The sequence below is a fragment of the Mirounga leonina genome, unplaced genomic scaffold (genome assembly GCF_011800145.1).
Source record: "Mirounga leonina isolate KUSES-001 unplaced genomic scaffold, KU_Mleo_1.0 Mir_101609, whole genome shotgun sequence".
Lineage (NCBI taxonomy): Eukaryota > Metazoa > Chordata > Mammalia > Carnivora > Phocidae > Mirounga > Mirounga leonina.
In genome coordinates, this window is record NW_023270164.1 from 4,221,135 (window position 1) to 4,243,942 (window position 22,808).

The window sequence follows — 22,808 nt, forward strand, 5'->3', positions numbered from 1 at the left end:
CTGACGGAACTTATGGTTTTTATATTTCATGGCATAGTTTTACTTTTAAAAAGGAAGATAAGAATCCAGGATTTCAGCAAGAAAGGTAGCTGTGTTCAGGGGTTGCCCCAAGCCACAGTGGGACCCGGTGTGCCTGCCTGTGTCCCACCTGTAAGATAAGGGCCCCCGCGTGGCCTGGATGAATCGCTTCTCTCACCTGGAAGGCCGGTTGACGCACCAGCACTGGGTGCCAGCCCTCACAGCGCCAGAGTCTGCACATCTGAGGTGGAAACCAAAACGTAGGCCTAAAATATCTACATGGCTAGAGACAAAGAGAAATTAAAGGCCTGATGTCCCCTTTCCCCTAACCCAACACCTACCACTCTCAAGCCATGGCTTTCTTGCCTCACCTGGCAAACTCACCCAGCCAAGAATAGTGTCTCGTTGCCTTAAGGGAAGAAAGACTATCCTGTTGGCCATGGATGGCGGAGGGATCGCACCATGTTGCGCTATCTGCCCGATGCACACGTTCGGCCTTTTGGGGCATACCTTACTAATTCTGTGGTCCTTCCATTTTTTCCCCTACTCTCGTAACACACGAGCAAATCGTAACACTGCTTATGTGTCAAAAGTTGTTTTTAAGCAGCCAGAGCACGCTAGAGTGGAACCTCATGGCCGGTTCTAGAACCTCCAGGTGTCCTGCCCTAGCAGTCAGACTCCCGAAGTCTTAGACGCCCCCCAGGGAAATCACGTTTGATCTTTTTCTTTAGTGCCCTTTTCCTCATTCGCATACGAAAGCCCCCAGTTGTTAAAAATTACATCTGGGGGGCCAAAGAAGTGTGCAGTTCAGTGACTTGAGATTGTGGTCTTCGTTTCTCTTCTGGCAACAGCTGATCGGCATGCTGCTGGCCTGCTGTCTGTCCCGGTTCATCACGGCCAACCAGTATGAGATGGTGTAAGGAGAAGGTGAGTGCATGTGGGGAGTGTTTAATCTCGGGGTTCTCCCTCTGGGGCACACCCTGCCACTTAACCTACCTGATCTCGGTAGCACCCGCGCACGTGCTGAAACCTCATTTCTGTGGCCCAGGGAGGATGGTGTGAAACGTCTGAATGCTCCTTTTAGCTTGTTACCTTATTTTAAGTCCTTATTAACCGTAAGTCACTCACGTGTTTCATTTCTCTCGCAGTCTTTCAAGCACGATGGAATAAGAGACCTGTTTTAAAAAGGAACCACAGCACTCTCTGAAAGACTTCCAGAGGATGTTAGAGCACAGTACCTAACACACCCGCCCCCGCGCTCCCTAACCCCCCAGCCAGTGTGCAACCGACCCGCCCGCGCAGTCTCGCTCCGCCTTCCAGCCCGCATCCCGTGTACCGTTCCATTTGGTGAAGCCCCGTCGTGCCAGAGTGTAGCCGGGTTCCCTGCATCCAGTCCTAGCGGACCCCACCTGAGGCCCCCTGCGTGCCATCTCCTTCATCTGTACTTGGTCCAACTCTAGCTCATTGTAGGTGACTGGTTATCACACCATCCCTGGCCCCGCCAGGCCCTGCATGTAGTGTGGAAGGTTCCCGCTCACCCTTCAGGACTGATAAATGCCATACCCCTTGATGTAGATAAGCTGATAGCTGTCTGTTCTTTTGGCTTAATCTCCTTTGGTTTGGTCTTCCCTTTACTAAGGCTCTTTCCTACCTTCTTCAGGCTGCCTAGGATATGTAAAGACAGACATCAGTAATGGTCCGTGAGGAGGAAAAAGCCTGCGTCATGCATGAAGGAAATAGCTGAGCGTTAGGTGGCCTCCTTGCTCATTATTGTTACATGCCTGGGCGTGTGTAGACAGTTTAGTGGTCCCCATGCCTCTCGGGTGAAACCCTGTATAATCCTGTTACCAAGCTGTATTGTTGCCTCCTGTGAAGGAGATAATAATACTTCCGTTCTTCCCCAATTAATTGCTCTTGTGTTATTTCACTTCTTTCTGTATTTTTTCTTTGCATCGACATTACGGACATCGAGGACCTCAGCAATTCAGTTTAAAAACGAATGTGAAGGGGGAACAAAGTCAAAATATTTTTAGAAGAACTTAAGAAACAATGCCTCTGTCTAGCATGCCAACAAGAATGCGTTGATATTGTGAACATTTGTGATACATGTATTAATAAATAGAATCATTACCAATTGCTGCGTTTTGCTCTTATTGGGGAAGCGTCTAAACACATAATTTCTACTTCATCTTGCTCCACGGGGGATTGGGAGTGGACCACCACCTTACACGCTGCCACACCCCCCCACGCATGCTCCCACCCCACTGAAATAGCCTCGGGCAAGTGCAAATGCCGAGGGGTCAGACTTTTTTACCGACATTTCAGAAACTTGAATCATTTACCATGAACAGGATTACTGTTGGCTGCAAAAATAGAAGCTTCATATTATTTCAGGCTAGAGGCGGAAAGGTTTCAGCAAAGTTTTCAAAACTCTGAATGTCATTTACCAAAAAAAAAAAGGAAATGAGCATCTATTCTTTCCTTCCTTGTTTCTAATGAGCATGTATTCTTCCTTTCCTTCTTTCTTGTCTGGATTGAAGAAACTCAGTCTGGAGAAGACATGACATCACACCGTGCAGTCGTCCCCGTGCCCTGGTTTGGACTAAATTATGGAATCCTTACGCTTGATTTAAGCATTTTAGCAATAGGTGCAGTGTAGATTATATGCGATCTGTATTTTCCTTCTTAATGAGTCACCTTAAAAAAAAAAACAAAAAACTCATGAAAACATATATTGATCTGTTCCCAAATAAGTGGATCTAAAAAGCTACCTCTTCTCTGCAGAGCAGAGTTCCTCTTCAAAGGGTCAACATTTTTAGAGAATTAAGATCTATCTTTCTTGGAGTTTTCCTTGGGTTTTTCTCTTAACTTTTTGTGTTGCATTCTTAGCTCATTGATTTGTGCTTTAAAAAAAAGTGCTGCTTTAGCTGCATTTCAGTTTTGGTTTGCAACTTTTGTTGTCTTTTATTCCAGACATTTTGCAGTTTTCTTTAGGATTTATGCACTGAGCCATGTAGGATTTTTTTTTTTTTAAATTTCCAAACGTGTAGAGTTTGAGGCTGCCTTTTTGTTCAAACAAACTTGGTTTGTAACATAAAGATTCTTTGTTATTTGTTGAGGCTTGTTTTGTGCCCTAGTATATGGTCTGTGTTTGTTCTGCATGTATTTGAAAGGTATGTGTATTTTCTAATTATAGGTGCAGGGTTAGAACAAAGTTGTAAATATATTCAAATAGTAAATTTTAGGACTATTGTTCGAATTGTGTGTTCTTAGGAATATTTTATCCGTTTGACCTATCAGGTTCTGAGAATGGTGCTTAAAATCGCCTACTGGGACTGTGGATTCTGTCAGTTTTTGCTTCGTGTATTTGTTTTTAAGATTTTTATTTATTTACTTGTTAGAGTGTGCGCACAAGCAGGGGGAGCGGCAGGCAGAGGGAGAAGCAGGCTCCCCACTGAGTGGGGAGCCCGATGCAGGACTCGATCCCAGGATCCTGGGATCATGACCTGAGCCAAAGGCAGACTGAGCCAGCCAGGCATCCCTTGCTTCGTGTTTTTTTAAGCAATAGTGTTAGGGACATGCAAATTTAAGATTATGTCTCACTGATGAATTATTTCCTTTGTCATGATGGGCTGACCCTCTTTATCTCTAATTATGATTTTTCTTTTTGTCTGATATTACAGTTGTTATAATTACCTTTCGTTTGATGAATATTTGCCAAGGGTATTGTTCCAAATCCCTCTGCTTTCAGCCTCTCTGTGTAGTGTTTTAGACATGTCTCTTAAACAGCATATAGCTGCATTTTTTGTTTTTTAGCTCAGTCTGAGAAAGTCTTAACTGAAAAGCTTAATCCAGTTATATATTATTACTGATATATTTGGTTTTATTTCTGGCACATTTTTTTTCTGTCTAGTCTTCATTTCTTTCTTGTTTTTTTTCCCTGCCTCTTTGTTTTATTTTGAATTTATGCATTATATGTTTATTCTTTTAGTGATTAATCTTATTTTCTTACTCTGCATACTTGAACTGGAAAGTTAATCAGAATCTCCATCTTCTTCCAAATTATCACAAAGACCTTGGAGTGTTTTAACTCCAGGCACCTCTCACTTAACTTTCATGCTTCCATTCCCTGATGCTGTATTTCTACCATCTCCCGAAATGGATCCTGTCACTGTTTTCAGAGTTTATTTAGATTTACCTATGTGCATACCAGTTTTTTGTTTCGTTTTGGGTTTTTAAACATTGCCTCTTTCATCTTATCCTTTGGGGTTCAGTTTTGGGTTATGTTTAGTTTGTTATTTCATTAAGGGGTTTATACGTGCTAAATCATCTCAAACTTTGAAAAATCTCCATGTCATTTGCATTCTTGAATGATAGTTTAGCTGGGGCTAAAATTCTAGCTTAGTAGTTGAAAGTAATTCTGGCCTTTTACTATTATTAACAGTAAGTCTAATTGTTCATATTTGGGTCATTTGTCATTTCTCCCTAGTAATATCATTTATCCCTAGTTGCCTTTAAAACTGTCTGGTTTTTTCCCCCAGCTTTATTGAGATACAATTGACCTATAACATTGTGTAAGTTCAAGATGTACAGTGTGATGATTTGATACATGTATACATTGTGAAATGTTTACTCCAATTAGGTTGGTTAACACATCCTTCATTTCATATAATTTCCAATTTTGTTACTGTCATGATGAGAACATTAGAGATCTACCTTCATAGCAACCTTCAAGTATATAATACAGTATTTTTAACTATAGTCACCATGCTGTATGTTACATCCCCAGAACTTATAAATGAAAGTTTGTGCTCTTTGACCAACACCTCCCCATTTCCTCCACCTCCCAGGACTAGGTCCTGTTCTTTTAATAGATGCTGGAAAAGATAATTGCATGCTGACCTCCTTTGGATAGCTGAATCATGGTTAGTACCAGATAGCCTTGGTCATCATTGCACATAAAGCACCTGGAAGAAAATAATGCACATCTTATAGTGATGCTAGTCCAGTGCTCTTGGATTGAGTGTTTTAATACTTTTAATCTAATTGCCAAACTTTCTTCTTTCTAAATCTTTATGAAAAAACAACTCACTAAAGCACTGTAAGACTTTGCCTTTGATGATCCTCTTCTATATTTGATGGACTTTCTACCTTCTATGTCTCTTAGAGCCTTTCATTTTTTCTCATGTCTTTACTTCTTGAAGAGCATCCTGGATCACTTCCTCGGTCATATAAGTCTTCCAGTTCTTTTCTCAATTTTGTCTCATTATTTTGAATATTCTGTAAGTTATTTTTCATTTTTTTTGTTTAAAATCTTCTGTTCTTGGGGCGCCTGGGTGGCTCAGTCAGTGAAGCGTCTGCCTTCAGCTCAGGTCATGATCCCAGGGTCTTGGGATCGAGCCCTGCTTCGGGCTCCCTGCTTGGAGGAAAGCCTGCTTCTCCATCTCCCTTTGCCCCTCCCCCTACTTGTGCTTGTTCTTTCTCTCTCTCTGTCAAATAAATAAAATATAAAAATAAATAAAATCTTCTGTTCTTTTTCTTTAGTGGCCTTTTCTTTCACTGACTTCTCATCTTGTCTCTACTAATCCTCAACTGTCTTTATCCTTTCCTTCAGATATTCTAATATCTAAAGTTTATGAGTGCTAATCCTCTTGGACATTGCACTTACTGTCATTCATGGTAGATTGTTTTCTTGTGTTTTTAGTTTTTGTAAGCTTCAGGGAGGATTTTTAAAAAATACCTTCTTATTTTGAGTGAATTTTAGATTTATGCAGAAGTTGCAATGACAATACAGAGATTTCCTGCCAGTCCCCCTGATGTTAACACTTTATATTACCCTTGTACATTTGTCAAAATTAACAGACCAACTCTGGTACATAACTATTAACTAAACTCCAGATTATATTTACATTTCACCAGTTTTTCCTCCAATGTCTTTTTTTTTTGTTCCAGGATCCAATCCAGGATACTACATTATATTTAGAGAGTGGATTGGTTTTTCTGTGGTAGTACCATGCTATCTGGGTTATAGAATTGTCCCTGTGGAGAGATTTTGCATTTGTCTAGCCAGGCACCCAGAAGTTTTGTTGATCCAGAACCAGATTTTATATTAGCTTCTCAGCTTGAGGAATCATATACAACATAAGTACTATAAATTTAGACTCCACACCTGTACATCCTTGTTACTTCTGTAGGTTTTTTTCTACTTTCCCCTTTACTGGATTTATGCAGGGTCATGAGATACAGAACATTGCTCAGTGTGGGCCCAAGAATATGTCTCTTGACCCTTTGTAAGGGTTTAGTTCTCAAGGCATTGAAGAGTATTCTAGGTCCAATATCCCACCACCCCCTCTACCCCGGTCACTGATGGAACACAACCCATGAGCCTGTTGCTCTAGCTTTAAGCTTCTTTGTTTCTCTTGGTGATTCATCTTTTTGTCTTTAGATGTATAGTTAATTCTTAAACATACTTTTATCCACTCTTTGAGGTTCTGCCTAGTGTGTATGGCTTCATTTGTTTTTCAGTTTTTCATGTTGCCAGGACCCATATTCTAGTATTTGCAATGTATTACATGTTGCCTCCTTGTTCTCTAATTGTTTCATGTGCAAATAATTTCACTCACAGTTGGTTAGGATCTTTTAATAGTGTTCTTGAGAGCAAGGACAATGTCAATACTGCCTTTATAGCCCCACAGTGACTGGCAAAGAAGAACTTTCTAGGTTCTCAAATTACTTCATAAATAACGAATGAATGAACTCTAAGTCCTTAAACTATGTGCCAGGAGCTTAACTGGTCTTATGTACATATATTTTCTTAGTTTATTTTAGTTGTTCCTTGAGTCCTATTTGTTGTTTTATCTCTAGAATTCTATGGCATTCTATTTTTGCCTCATGTCTTGTTTTCCATTTAATGTATTACTATTCTTATCTCATGGATTTGTCAGTTTCCCTCACTGTCCTCAATATAAATAACTCTTCATGTCTTGAGTAGTACTGGTATGACCCAATGCGGATTCTTATTTAGAGTTATAGTTAGAATCCTGAGATTTTTGTTTCTTAGAGGAGGAAAAGTGGCGGCTTCTGTCTCCTAATAGAACCTTCAAGATAGACTGTATAAATAGGCTAACACTCTATGTATGCACAGCAAGTTTGACCTATTACCCAGTGCTGTTTGCTGCAGAGAGCTGCCAGGGCTAGGAGGAATTCCTTTATCTGTTCTTGGACCCTTTTGATCCATTGTGTGATGTTTCCATGGAGTAATAGAATTTAATTCAAAGAACAGTAATAGAAGACTTACTGGATTTAGACCATGGGACATGTGAAGAAGAAAATGTCTTCAAGCAGTGTTGATTAATTTCCACGTATATAGCAGATCATGCAAGCTACTAATTTTTTTTACTGGAATAATTTAGGTTTGTACAGTTGATTGTGAAAAGGTCAATATAACATCTTCGTGAATACAGATGTATTAGTCACCTATTGCTTTATGAAAAATTACCCCATCACTTAGCAATTTAAAATAACAAACACTTACTATCACAGTTTCTGTGGCTCAGGAATCCAGGTGTGGCTTAGCTGGGTGCCTCTGGTTCTCAAGGTCTCTCATGAAGTTGCAGTTAGGCCATTGGTTGGGGCTGCGACCTCCTTTAAAGGCTCAGCTTGGGGGAGGGAAGTCCACTTCTGGCCTCATTCAGGTGATCATTGACAGGCTTTGGGCCCTCACCACAGGGGCCTTTCCATAGGGTTGCCCTGCCCCTCCACAGGGGAACTTCGCAGCTGGCCTGCCCCAGGATCAGAGATCCAAGAGAGAGGGAGTGAGAGAGAATGTTTAAGACAGAAACCACTTTCTTTCTTTTTTTTTTTTTTTTTTAAGATTTTACTTATTTATTTGACAGAGAGAGACACAGCGAGAGAGGGAACACAAGCAGGGGGAGTGGGAGAGGGAGAAGCAGGCTTCCCGCTGAGCAAGGAGCCCGATGCGGGGCTCGATCCCAGGACCCCGGGATCATGACCTGAGCCGAAGGCAGCCGCTTAACGACTGAGCCACCCAGGCGCCCCTGGAAGCCACTTTCTTATAACCTAACCTCAGAAGTGACATGCCATCACTTCTCTAAAACTGTTAGTTGGAAGTCAGTGAATAAGTCTAGTCCGTGCGGAGAAGGAAGGGATGACTCGAAAGTGTGAATACCAGCCGGCTAGGATCTCTGGGGGCCATCTTAGAGGCTGCCTGCCACAGCTAGACTTGCTTCCCTTTGGGACTCACTGAATAACACACGCAGTTAACAGAGAATAGTAACTAAACTGAGGAAGAGGACGGTCAGCAAAATCAAATGCTGCTGTAAGTTTCCAAGTATTAGAGCTATTTTTCATTATCTTGGAAGATTTTCTAATTTGTTCATGTCTACGCTCTTTTGAAAAAAAATCTAGTAATTATCTCATTTCTGTACTGCCACACACCTTTTGGCAAAATAACCCTGAAGAGAAATCATTAAAAGTAAATGACTTGGTATTTGATGTTTAACCCCTTCTTCCATTACCTTTACTTCATGAGGATTCTTTGAAATGATGCTTGCTACAGTTGAAGGAATGGAGCAGTGGGGTTGATACTGGTTCTGTTTGTAATTTCTTCGGTAGCAAAAAAAAATACATTTTTTTTTTTAAGATTTATTTATTTATTTGAGACAGAGAGAACGAGAGAGAGAGCACATGAGAGGGGGGAGGGGCAGAGGCAGAGGCAGGCTCCCCGCTGAGCAGGGAGCCCGATGCGGGACTCGATCCCGGGACTCCGGGACCATGACCTGAGCCGAAGGCAGTCGCTTAACCACCTGAGCCACCCAGGTGCCCCCCCAAAAAATACATTTTTAAGAGGACATTGATAAACTGATAGATGAATATGTCGAAAGTACTCTTCAGAATAGTAAGCATCTAGAAATCATGTTAGGGTTGAAGGAATTTGTGATAGTCTGGTTGTGCAGGTTTGTGTGCAGTGGAGTAGGGCATGTTGGGGAGGTACAGCAAAGCATGGAGAATAATTTTTTTTATTATTTATTTGAGAGAAAGAGCAAGTGAGCACAGAGGGAGAAGGAGAAGCAGACTCCCCCCTGAGCAAAGAGCCTGATGCGGGACTCGATCCCAGGACCTTAAGATCATGACCTGAGCCGAAGGCAGACACTTAACCAACTGAGCCACCCAGGCACCCCGATAATTTTCTTTTTTAAAGATTGAATCCAGGGCGTCTGGGTGGCTCAGTCGTTAAGCGTCTGCCTTCGGCTCAGGTCATGATCCCAGGGTCCTGGGATCGAGTCCCTCATCGGGCTCCCTGCTCAGTGGGGAGTCTGCTTCTGCCTCTCCCACCCCCCAACCTTGTGTTCCCTCTCTCGCTGTGTCTCTCTCTCTCTCTGCCAAAATAAGTAAATAAAATCTTTAAAAAAAGTAAAGACTCAGTTCGTGAGAGCTCAAGCCTGGGCCATCTGCACACTCTCCTCCTGGGCAGTTTTATCCATCACTGTTGCTTCAGTGGCCATGTATACGCCGGTGACTTCCATCTTCATTTAGCCGGCTCACATATTTCTTTGGAGCTACAGATCTGTACGATTCAGCTGTCAACAACCACAGGGCTGAAAGAATAGAAGCCCAGCGTGGTGGTATTGGTGAGGCTGACTTGGACAGCAAATCAAGGGAATGTCCAGATCAGTCTGGTTTGGATTAAGAGGAATGAGAATTTTTGGTGGCCTTTATTTATGCAATCATTTCATAGGTATTTATTGAACACCCACGGTGTGCCAGGCACAGTTCTGAATATGGGGCTACACTGGAGACAAGACAGAGCAGACCTTTGCCCTCGTGCAACTTATATTTTTATGGAAGCAGGCAGATGATCAATGAATGAATGAAAAAAATTAGTGATCTGTTTTAGAAAGAACATGAAAGTGGGTGGCATTGATGGCCTTAAATGGTCCAGCTTTTGCTCTGTGTTTGAATTTGTTTCTGAGAATGCGCAGTCAAGCTCTGACACGATCTCCTCTGGGTTCAATTCGATGTGGGCTGGAAGAGCCCTGAAGCTTTGGGTCGGGCAGGGTGCTCCAGGGGGCTGTGTGTATGTGTGGAAGCCAACCATTTATGGCTATGTACGCAAGGCTGAAAACCTCCCCCAAATAAGAACCCTGAAGACACATCCAGAAATTCAATTATTGTCTAATCAAAGTTCTCACCTTGCAAAGAAGAGTTAACTTCATGCAAAAGACGTGACAGTGTGTGTGTGTGTGTGTGTGCAGGAGTGTGCATCCTATGCACCTGGCCGATTAGCTTTGTGGATGAGTTCTGGCCCTCCCCCTGCAGAACCACACCAGCTCTACACGTTGTGAGCTTGGATTTGAAGAAAGGGCTTCATAGCTTTTTTTTTTTTTTTTTTAAGATTTTATTTATTTATTTGAGACAGAGAGAATGAGAGACAGAGAGCATGAGAGGGGGGAGGGTCAGAGGGAGAAGCAGACTCCCTGCCGAGCAGGGAGCCCGATGCGGGACTCGATCCCGGGACTCCGGGATCATGACCTGAGCCGAAGGCAGTCGCTCAACCAACTGAGCCACCCAGGCGACCCGGGCTTCATAGCTTTAAGAAGAAAGTTTGAAAAGCACCGAGTTAGATCGTGACGCTCCTGAGAAGAATGAGCTACACAAAATGTGGCCTAGATCAGCAGTGGGAGGGCTTCTCCAGGAGCGTGTTACACATACAGCATCTTAGGCCCTGCCCCAAATCGGAATCGGAATCTGCATTTTAACAGGATCGCCAGGGGATTCGTATTCACAGAAATTTGAGAAGTACTAATTTCGGCCACTGGTTTCCAAACTTGGCCGTGCTTTGGAATCACCTGAGTGAAAGCTCCCCAGAGGATGCTGATGTGCAGCCAAGTTTGAGAACACTGATGTAGGCCACAGGCTGAACCCTAGGAATGATCAGTGTCCTGAAAATGTGGGCTGTTTGGCCACCTGGAGAACCAGGTTTAGAGTGTTAGGTCAATCGGCTAGAACCCTCTACCACTGGGGTAAGCCTCCCACCGCACCCCAGCCCAACAGCCTCCTCGAATATGGAAGCCAGTGCATAATGAATGGAGAATGGCTATTCTTGTAAGTGGGTGGGGGGAGTGGCGAGGGCATTGAGAATTCTTTTCCAGCAGATGGTATCATTTATCAGCTGGTTTAGACAGCAGCAAGATCTCATTTATATGCAGCGATTTTCCCTCTTCACCAGGGATTAACTCAGTAGAAACACTCAGAAAGACTAGCCTGCCTGCTACTCACCCTATCCAGTTTAAATTTATTTTATGTAATTGTATGCAATAATTTATCTGTGCGATTCCTCCAGGGGAGGAAGCCACATGGATCGCTCAAACTGCTGAAGGCAGTAAACAGAATATGGCCTTATGCATTTGTTAAGCCATAAAGCAAATAGCAGGGGATTGTTGAGGGAGGTGAGAAGGTGGCTGAACATTCAGAAGAGGATACCTTTGGGGGGGCACTTCTTCCTTTCACCCCCTTTGTCTCCCAGAAATACGGTTCAATAAATTCAGTCTGCATTAGGCATTTCCGATTTTTTAAAAAGATTTTATTTATTTATTTATTTGACAGAGAGAGAGAGACAGCAAGAGAGGGAACACAGGCAGGGGGAGTGGGGGAGGGAGAAGCAGGCTTCCCGCGGAGCAGGGAGCCCGATGCGGGGCTCGATCCCAGGACCCTGGGATCATGACCTGAGCCGAAGGCAGACGCTTAACGACTGAGCCACCCAGGTGCCCCGCATTTCCGATTTTTTAAAAATGAAAACTGAATCGTGGAAATGGGCAAGCACGGGCTCTATTCTTTAAATTCCAGTGAGTTAAATTCTTTGTGGTCCCAGAGTTTCTTTAGCAGAACAAGTGGAGGTGAGCTAAGAGAAAGAGGGTGTGAAGTTCTATTTTCTTGCTCAAGAAGCAGGCTATGCTGAGCTTTTGGTTACAGGACATGCATGCTGGCCCATTAGAACATGCAAGAAATCTAAGCTGGTATCTTCAGAAGGTAGGTATTCTTTTCATTTAGTAGATGAAGGTACTAAGGCTTCCAAGAGTCATGATCTTCCAAACCCAGGGTCTATGACAGCTGAAAATACCAGAATGTGCTTACATTACAAAGCCGGAATTCCTAACTCTGCATATGAGTACCAGTTCACGCAAATTAATCATGGAAATACCCATTGCCTGTCTATCAGTGCACAGATGATCAATGGATAAATACAGAGTAGCCAATCCACTTGAAGATAAATTATTACATGTGATTCTATACCCACCCAGTTCCTTTGCTATAATAGCAGTTCATCTCAAAAGAGACTCCGACCCTTCTTTGTCAGAGATCTGTGCTGGGCCTTCTTACGAGGAAGAGACAGGAAGTCCAAAACCTGGCTGTTTGCCCCAGAACAACCCTTAGTCCATGAAACTGTTCTGAATTAAGAATTTTAATCTTCTCATCAATCTTCATTCTGTTTTTATTGTGGTAAGAACATAAAATGTGAGATCAGCCCTCCTAACAAATTATAAGCAAACAGTACAGTATTGTTGTCTATAAGCATGATATTATACTGATATCTCTAGAACTTATTTGTCTTGCTTAACTGAAACTTTATACCCATTGAGCAGCAACTCCCCATTTCCCCTCTCCCTAGCCCTTGGAAACCACCATCCTACTCTCAGCTTCTATGAGTTTAAACGAATCTGTATGCCATAAGATCCTTGTTATACAGGAAATTGTGATTTGGTTTGAGGCTTCTCTAATTTCTATTTATCTTCCTGATTCTGGTGTCTCCACGCCTTCACTATTATAAGGAAGACATGCTCTCATAGGAATAAAAATGGTGGTGGGAGGGGAGAGACTGTGACATCATTGCTGTTGAATCAACTAAAATAAGGATTCAGATGATCAATGACCTTTGTCACAATACCCCCCAAAATAACTTTATGTTAACCATATAGACCTTTGGGAGTAAGAATTGCTTATTAATCTTCCAAATGTTCACTTCTGGATTCTGAGTATAAGAATTGGGAAGATATTTGGGGGACACAGGTGCTTTGGAGGTATGGGACCTGACTACAAAGGTAGGTATAAGGATAGGCAATCTCTTGTTCAAATTTTAAATTTAAAAATAAATTGCAAGGCTTACTGGTAACTCCACTTACTGTGGTGAGCACGGAGTATTGTATAGAATTGTTGAAACGCTAGGTTGTACACCTGAAGCTGATATAACACTATTTTAATTACATGTCAATTAAAAATGCTGAGACCAGCAAATGAATTTTAAGAAATCTTGAAACTTTCAAAACAGGGATTCCTTAATGTAACAATTTTCCTGCAACTAAGAGTAGAAGGAGACATAGAGCCAAAGTCCTGGGCATCACTGCCAATGGAGAATTTCCAAAAATGAAGTCACGATGGCTCGGAAATCGTAATATAAACCAATGAGAAAACCAGATTTTTAAAAATGCCCTTTACATAGTACTCTCTCAGCTCTCATGTTCCAGGCCACCAGCAGCTTTGCCTCCTGACTCTGAGGTAAGTCAAGTCCCGCTAGAAAACTCCGGGATGTTGTTTATGCCTTTGGGCCGCGTTGGGAGTAAAATTTTCGGGGCTAGGGCATTTCTCGGGACTGCTTGCTATTCACCCACAGCCTGCTTTCTAGATCACAGCTGAAACACAGTGATGAAGTCTGAGCTGTCAGCCTAAGTGCTGATAGTGAGTCGATTTCCACACCAACGTCAACACAACCTTATCATGCTTACCTCTGGAGTCTCCTAAAAATGAGGTTCTAAAAAAAGTACAATTCCCCCAAGAAAGCCCAAGCGTGCCCGCCACATCCCTTCCGGACCTCCCCGCAGCCTGCCCCCTACCTTTCAAGCCAGCGACCTAGCACACACGAACTCTCAAAGAGTTTCATGGGAAAAAGAGAAAGGGTCATTAATAACTTCTCAGGCAGGGACCAGCAATGAGGATAAATGTGCCCTTTCCCACCAAGTCCCGTGAGATTTGTGGGAGCTATTATTTAAAGTTCAAAACAACTATATATTAAAATGAATCTGGACAGGCAAGAAGGTGAGAGTCAGTCAATCAGTCACATCTGTTGCCCTTCGGGCAAACAGTCTGCAGCTTTTTTCATAAAAAGGTAAGATTATTATGAAAGGTATCGGCTATAGGCAGGGCCGTCTACCCTAATTCCGTGGTAGCTTCTGCCGAGTGCCCCGATGTGTAAGGGTGGGGCACAGAGCGAAGTGAGCCCAGCCTGGGGTTTCTGTTCCTTCACACAGAAAAACAATCATAGCCACGTGGCCAGAGCTCCTTAAATCCCTCTACCTGCCTTGACAAGGTGCTCTCACTAGAGAGGAAAAAAAAAAAAGGCAATCACTTTGATGGTTTCTTGCCTTTTGCCCAGTCTGGGGTTTCTCCATCACCAGTTCAGCTGAAGAAAACCAAACATTCCTTCTTTCCTGCTTTCCCCCCCTAGGAAGGCGAGTCTGCTTTCTCCCCGTGGCATATTCTGAGGATCCCCTGATATACCACCAACCCCACTCAGGGGAAATCAAGCAGGGCCCACTTCGAAACCCTCCAAGGGAGCTTTGCAACGCGCGCCAGGGCCCTCTTGCTGCCAGCGATCCTCATTCCTGCTGGCCTTTGGAGGAGAAGGGACGCTCCCCGGGGAGAAGAAAAGGAGGCACTCTCGGCTTAGTGGCAGCTAGGGTAACACCCTGGGAATTAGAAGGGCAAAAATTAATCACCGACGATGTTAAAATGGATATATTAAGAGCACTCAGCTATGGCTCATAATATGCTCTTCCTAAGTATATACCTCAAAATATTGAGTGTATATGTTCACTAAAAGGTCCAGCAAGAGTATCCACAGCAGCTTTATTCACAATAACCCGAAAGCAGAAGCGACTCCAGTATCCAGCACCTGCATAACGGATAAACTGCGGTGCATTCCTAGAATGAATGGATGGCCAAATTCTAAATGAAATTGCAGCGAATGGAGCCCAACAACATATAAAAACAATAGTATGTTTTAATACATAAGGTTTATCTCAGGAATTAGCAAACCTTCTCTTCTAGCTTGTACTAAAAGTTCTAGCCAGGACCATCAGACAAGACAAAGAAATAAAAAGCATCTAGACTGGAAAGGAAGAAATAAAAATGCCTTTATTCACAGATTCTCTATGTAAAAAACAAAACAAAACAAAACAAAACAAAACCTGATGGAATTTCAAAAACGACAAGTGAATCCATGAGCCAGCAAAGAATCGTCAGAGATCGAAATTTTAAAAATACCATTTACAACATCAAAAAACATGAAATACTTGGTGACAAATTTTATCAAAGATGGATCAGGCCCATATATTGAAAACTGTAAAAACCACTGCTAAGAGAAATTAAGGAAGAGCCAAATAAAAGAGATCTCATTAATGGTTCAGAAACTCAATGTGATGTCAGTTCCCCTCAAACGGATCAGTTCAATGCAATCCTAATCATAATCCTGACAGGCTTTTTTTTTTTTTTTTTGGTAGAAATTGGATATGTTGATTCTAAAATTCACATGAAAATGCCAAAACCACTGAAAAAGAACAAAGTTGGAGGACTAACACTATTTGATTTCAAGAAATATTATAAAGCATCAGTAATCAAAACAGTGTGGTATTGGAGTCAGGTAGAGATTAAGAGATTAACAGAGTAGAACAGAAAGTCCAGAAATAGATCCATGCATACACGGGCGACTGATTTTTCACAAAGGCTCAAAAACAACAGAGTAAAGGAAAGACAGCCTTTGCATCAAATGGTGCTGGAACACTTGGATACTCACATGTAAAAAACTGAACTTCTATTCACATCTTGCACACAGAAATTAATTCAAAAATCATCACAGACCTAATGTAAAATGTAAACCTATAGAAGTTCTAGAAAAAAGCATAGGAGAGAATATCTGCTTTAGGTTGGGCTATTTCTTAGGTAAGCCATTGAAAAGAAAATGCAATGACAAGTTATAGACTGGAAGAGAATCTTTACGAACCATGATAAAGGACTTGTATACCAAATACATAAAAAATTCACAAAACTCAGTAGGAAAACAACCAGAAAAAATGGGCAAAATATTTGAACAGACGTTTCACCAAAGAAGATATACAGATGGCAAAGTACATGATACTATGCCCTATATCATTAGTCATTAGGGAAATGGAAATTCAAACCACAAGAGCCGTCCCCATTTACCAATTGGAAAGTCTAAAATTAAAATGATTTACTGCACTAGGTGTTGATTTACCATACTAACTGGAACGTCCACACACTGCAGGCAGGAATGCAAAATGGTACAACCACTTTGGACAATATTTTGTCAACTTCTTAAAACGTTCAAGAAACATTTCTCATATGATCTAGCCATTAAGTTCCTAGGTATTTATTTACTCAAGAGAAATGAAAGCATGGGTCCATACAAATATTCACACATGAATGGTCACAGCAGCTTTATTTATCATAGCCCAAAATTATAAATGACACAAATGTCTATCAACAGGTGAACGGATAGACAAATTGGAATGAACTATTGATACAGACGACAACATGGATGAATCTCAAAATGCTGAGTGAAAAAAAATCCAGACCAAAGAAGAACATGTACTGTGTGGCTCCATTTATAGAAAAGTATGGAAAATACAAGCTCCACCATGGGACAGTAATGAGATCAGTGTTGGCCTGGGGCCAGGGGTGGGGATAAGGTGGGGCAGAAGGGAGGCAAAAAAGGGACACAAAATTTTGGGGGTGGAAGTGAGCTGTTCATGATCACAGTGGTGCTGATGGTTTCACTGGTGTAGATTATGTCGAAAGCTATCTCGTTGTGCACTTTGAATATGTGCAATTTATTGTGTGTCAGATATGTATGTACAGACCCAGCAGTTCCGTTCAGGTGGAAATGAAAATATCTCGTTCACACAAAAACTTGTACTCAAAGGTTCACAGCAGCGTTACTCATAATGGCCCCAAAGTAGAAGCAACCCAAAGGTCCATCTAGTGATGAATGGATAAAGAAAATGCAGTATGTCCGTACAATAGAATATTATTGGATAAACATGCTAAGTGAAAGAAACCGGTCAGAAATGATCATATGTGGGTCTGATTCTACTTCCACGAGCATAAATAAGAGCCAGATCTATAGAGACAGAAAGTGGATTAGTGGTTGCCTAGGGGCTGGGGGCAATGCATGATGTCGGGGAGAAATAAGGCGTGACTACTAATGGGTACAGGCTTTCTTTTGGGGGATGTTCTAGAATCAATTGTGGTGATGGTTGCACAGCTCTGGGAATATACTAAAATCACTGAATTGTCCATTTAAATAGGGGAACTGTATGAAGTGAATTATATCTCAATAAAGCTGTTATAAAAATCTATATAAAGCTGTTATAAAACTCTGATTGTCAACCATTGTTAATTATTCTTTCAAAGGTCTATTTTGTGTCACCGAGTTCTTCTGAGTCTTCCCCTAGGCGTGGTTGATTTAAAAAGTGGATCAAATTCTTGTGCAGGTTAGCAAGAACTGTGTCACATTTTCCTATGGAAAGTTTATTCGGGTTGTGACATTGTATGAAGGGTGTTTGAATACCTTGAATTCTTAACACAACTGCTTGCTTAAGAGTCATTTCTCTTGGACGGAATAGTCATTTCTGTACATGCTAACATGTAAAACTTTTGTTTCTATAAGCAACTGTGTGCTTTCCTGGCAATGGGATTGCAAGCTCAAGTCACTGAAGGGCGTATCTCTGTTTTTAAACTTTTCGTTCAAGTGTAAGAGGCAACAGAAAGTGCTCATATCATAAACATGTTTTTGATGAATTTTTCTCAAACTAAGCTAGTGATACTCATATCACTATATCAAAATATAGAATGTTCCCAGAGCCCCAGAAACTCCTTCATGTTCAGAAGAGAATGTCTCTTTTTTTTTCTAACTATGGTAAGGAAAAACCACATAAAAATTATTATTTTAATTGTTGGCAAGTACGCTGTTCAGTAGTGCGAAGTATATTCACATTGTTGTGCATACAGTCTCCAGAACTTTCCCCCTTGCGGATCTGAAACTCTGTACCCATTAAACCAACTCTTTATTTATTTATTTATTTTTAATTTTATTTATTTTCTGACAGAGAGACACAGCAAGAGAGGGAACACAAGCAGGGGGGGTGGGAGAGGGAGAAGGAGGCTTTCCTCTGAGCAGGGAGCCAGATGCGGGGCTCGATCTCAGGACCCCGGGATCATGACCTGAGCTGAAGGCAGACGCTTAACCGACTGAGCCACCCAGGCGCCCCCCCAACTCTTTATTTTTATGTCTCCCACCCGCAGTCCCTGGTAACCATTCTACTTTGTTTCTTTCTGTTTCATTTTTCTTTCTGAGTGTGATTATTTTATTTTTTTTTAAGATTTTATTTATTTATTTGACAGAGAGACACAGTGAGAGAGGGAACACAAGCAGGGAGAGAGGGAGAGGGAGAAGCAGGCTCCTTGCTGAACAGGGAGCCCGATGTAGGGCTCGATCCCAGGACCCTGGGATCATGATCTGAGCTGAAGGCAGATGCTTAACGACTGAGCCACCCAGGCGCCCCTGAGTGTGATTATTTTAGAGACTTCATATAAGTGGAATCATGAAGGATTTGTCTTTTTGGGACTGGCTTATGTCACTCTGCATAATGTCCTCAAGCTTCGTCCATGCTGTGGCACGTGTCAGAATTTCCTTCCTTTCGAAGGCTGAATAACGTTCCACTGTATGGATACGTCACATTCTGTGGATCTCCTCATCTGAAGGTGGACATTTGGGTTGCCTCCACCTCTCGGCTACTGTGAATAAGGCTGTCATGAAGACAGGGGTGCAAATCTGAGAAATTCTTTTAATACTAAAAATAGCTAACATTGAAGACACTAATGTCAGGGGTTGTTCTAAAGGCTCCATGGACATGATCTCATTCAATCTTCACAGCAACAGTCTGAGTTAGGAAGCACTCTCATTATCCTCGTTTTACAGATGAAGAAACTGAGCAACAGGAAGGTGTCCCCAGGTCACACCAATGGAGCTGGGATTCTCACCAGATCAGACTGGGCCCAGTGCCACACACTTCACCACCACCACCATGCTATATTGCCTCTTTTTTGGGGGGAGGGGGAAGAGAGGCTCAAAAAAAAAAAAAAAAAAAGGAAATATATATATATTTCTGTGTTATCTCAATAACTTTATAATGATCATTACATTCTATATTTTTTTTAAATGAGCCTTACCTTACACTGGTTCGACCAATATAATGTGGTCCAAATGACATTGTCCCTGTTTTCAGCCTAAACCTTACCGGAATCCTGGTGGCTTCTGTTTTTGCATCCTTGGATCCCAGTTATCAGGCTGTGACAATGCCCAGGACAGACAACTGAATGATTAGAGACCACAAAAGAGCAGCTCTGTAGGTTGAGAGGCTAGCTTGGCCTGGCTAGCCCCAGCAAAGTTCCCGGATGAACACAGTTAAACGGACCCACCCCAGCCACGCCTATGGGAACAGAACCCTCACCGCTGACCCCCTACTCCAATGCTTAATCCACAGAATTAGAAAAAATAATAAATTGTTGTCATGTTTTTTTTAAAAAATATCACCTCTTGAATACTGGCTCTTTTTAAAATTTTCCATAATGATGTCACAGAGTATCTCCCATAAACTACTGCGCGTGTGTGAGCTCATAAAAACGTTCAGGTCTCCCAACTGCAGTCCCCTTTCATTAAAAACATGAGCATTCCCTCTTGGAGCCCCCGATTTCTTTCAATTTTGACTCATTTACAAACTGCCATATCATAAAGCATATTTATTAAGCACCTGACCTTCTAAAGCTCCTTTTCTTGTTCCGGCCAAGGATTTCAGATACACTATACAATGGAAAGAAGAAATCAAAATTAGTTTCATGTACTCAATTCTATAAAAAGTTATTAGCAATTAATATGGACTTAAGGGGGAGGGGAGTAATTAGCCCTCTTGCCCTGAAAATTAATAGGTCCTTTTCATTATACTCCTAAGGGGTATTTTGCCCAATAACATTCCATTTCAGATTAATGTAAAACGAAAACTACATTATTTGAGAATGCCGGCTACAAAACGATTACAAACCACAAATCTCACAAAGATTAACAGGGAAGGAAGATCAAGCAGAACAACGAACTATTAATAATTCCAAACAAGATGAAGGTAATAAAATCAATGTGTCAATCATTCTACCAGAATAAAGAAGCCACAGTATTTTTCGAGGGTCACAGCCAGACTTAAGCAAAGTAAGAGTTGATGTAGTTCTTCATAGGTTAACCTCTAGTTAGTTAGCGGGGACTTAGAAAAGGAATGAAATACACTCCAGAAGCTCCCCCTATAGGGGGAGGGGGCCACAAGAAATCTACCACAGGACTCTTGACCTCAAGAGCCTTCTAATCTAATTGGGGAAACAAAACTCACTCATAAAAGAGGTTAAATAAGAGCCTAAGGAAGAGGCAAACAGCTGGGGAGGGCAAGGTCTAGAAGACTCTGTGGGAGTGAAGGAACCAAGATTTCAAAGAGAAACAGGACCCGGCTGACCTTGGGGGCCAGATGGGCCATGGTGGGGAATCCTCCAAGGAATGCGGGGATGACCACAAAGCCCAAGAAGAGGACAAGGTAATGTCTACTGTGGATGGAGCAGCTACTTCATATTTCAGAATGCAGACAAATCTTACTGGAAAGGTAGCTCAAAGCCAGGTCTGAAAGGGCATGAATGCCCACCTGGGGAATTCAGAGAGTGTATAAGGGAAAATGGAAAGTTCGGTGCAGGAGAAGAATTGCCTTCATTAAGCAAGTGTGTATTCTTCAAAGAGGAGTAAGAAGAAATGTTCCTGACCTTCAGAGAGAAATGAAAGCAGTGTTTTAGAGAAATTAATACAATGCTGGTGTATTTCTTATTTCCTGATTTTGAAATAGTCTGACAAATCCAATGTTTCTTTTATTTTCAGAAGGTATGATCTATCTGCTCTTTTTTGTTGTTGTTGTTGTCAAATTTCCTGGCAACTGTCATCTTCTGCCTAACCCACAAACTTCAGAAAAGAAGAAAATTCTACTGAAGTGAGACTTAGCTTATGAGATTGTATAAACTTCATACTTTCATAGTAGCTCTGCTCCTTCCGGGAGTCGCAGAGACACCTATGTCCAGATTCTTCAGAAATCACGAAAATATGAGTACATTAGTCAAGTGAATAAACGGTAATATCAGTGCGGCACTATATAGCTAAAGAACTTTCTGAAATGTGAGTGTATCTCACCCTTATTTCAAACCCTAAATCTTACAATTCAATAAAAGAAAGGGTAACAAGTTAATGGAAAAATGGGCAAAGAGCATGCAGAGGCAGTTCAAAGAAAAAGAATTGCAAATAGCTGTAAGTACATGAAAAATGCTCTCCTTCACTCTTACACTCCACTAACATTTAAAGAAATACATATAAAAACAGACAAATGACTGCTTTTTACATTCGATAATGTTCGCTGTGGTCCTCTGTTGATGGGGTTGTAGGGACTCTTGTCCAATGTTAATTGCAGTGTAAATTGGTAGGTCTTCTGGGAAGGACAATTTGGCATTCACTTTCACTTTGTAAATGCATACACTCCTTGACCCAGCAATTTCACTCCTAGAAATTTCTCCTACAGATATGCTTGGACAAGTGTTTCAAGATGTGTATAAAAGGATCTCCACTGCAGCATTTTTGTTGTTGATTTTTCTTTTCCCCTTTTTTAAAAAAACAAACAAACAGACAAACTCTAGACTATCCAGTAAGAGATGGCTGGTTAGAGGCACTGTGGTATCTGCGGACATTAGACACTGGGAAGTCACAAACTGAATGGCGGAGATTGGGGTGTGCTCTGGTGGCCGTGGCCGTGATCTATGCCCTGAGAGACCCTCTACGTCCTCCCTTCAGACTCTGATGTGTTCCTGAAAGCCTGGCCACGAAGCGAAGAGCTGTTTCATGAAAAACTATGTACATCAATCTCACGGGGAAAACTGTGTTGTGCTCTAATCCAGCCTCAGATACTCCAAAATGTTTTGCAGATAGAAAAAGAGATCAGGGGCGCCTGGGTGGCTCAGTTGGTTAAGCGACTGCCTTCGGCTCAGGTCATGATCCTGGAGTCCTGGGATCGAGTCCCGCATCGGGCTCCCTGCTCAGCAGGGAGTCTGCTTCTCCCTCTGACCCTCCCCCCTCTCATGTGCTCTCTCTCAAATAAATAAATATTAAAAAAAAAAAAGAAAAAGAAAAAGAGATCAGCTGCACGGTGAAAACAAGTTGATGTCAGGAATTAACATCAGTTTGCAAGTGTGCGCATAATCATGGTCCGGGGTTCTTGCCCAAAGGGGAAGAGACTGCAGAGCGGCTGGTGGCTGGGGGAGTGGTGGGCAAGAGAGCTGCTCCTCGGGAGGTGAATTCTGCTTTCTGTGCCATTTTCTTCACTTTTATATGGGCTCCAGCTTATCTTGCCCTGAAACTGCTCTTGAAGGTAAAGTTCTCGCATAGAACATTGCGGGGGCGACGTAAAGGCTAAACACTGAGTGGAAACAGTGCATGTCAACTACAGACTGAAGGTATGTGGAAGGTGCTAGTGTTTCAATTTTCTCGCTTGGTCTGCGTATACGAAACAAAACACTTGGGCTCCATTCAGACATGGGGCGCCTCCTAGATGATAACCTCTGACTAGAAGCTG

General features: G+C 42.0%; 1 protein-coding gene across 1 annotated transcript in view; it reads left to right on the forward strand.

Moving 5' to 3' along the window:
* TSPAN7 (tetraspanin 7) overlaps window positions 1-2,152 on the forward strand; it is a 120,619-nt gene extending 118,467 nt beyond the window's left edge. The window contains exons 7-8 of the mRNA XM_035003050.1: window positions 870-945; window positions 1,167-2,152. Coding sequence (XP_034858941.1) covers window positions 870-938 — 69 coding nt within the window. The 3' untranslated portion in view covers window positions 939-945; window positions 1,167-2,152. The remainder of the gene's footprint in view (window positions 1-869; window positions 946-1,166) is intronic.
* Window positions 2,153-22,808: the final 20,656 nt, after the last annotated feature.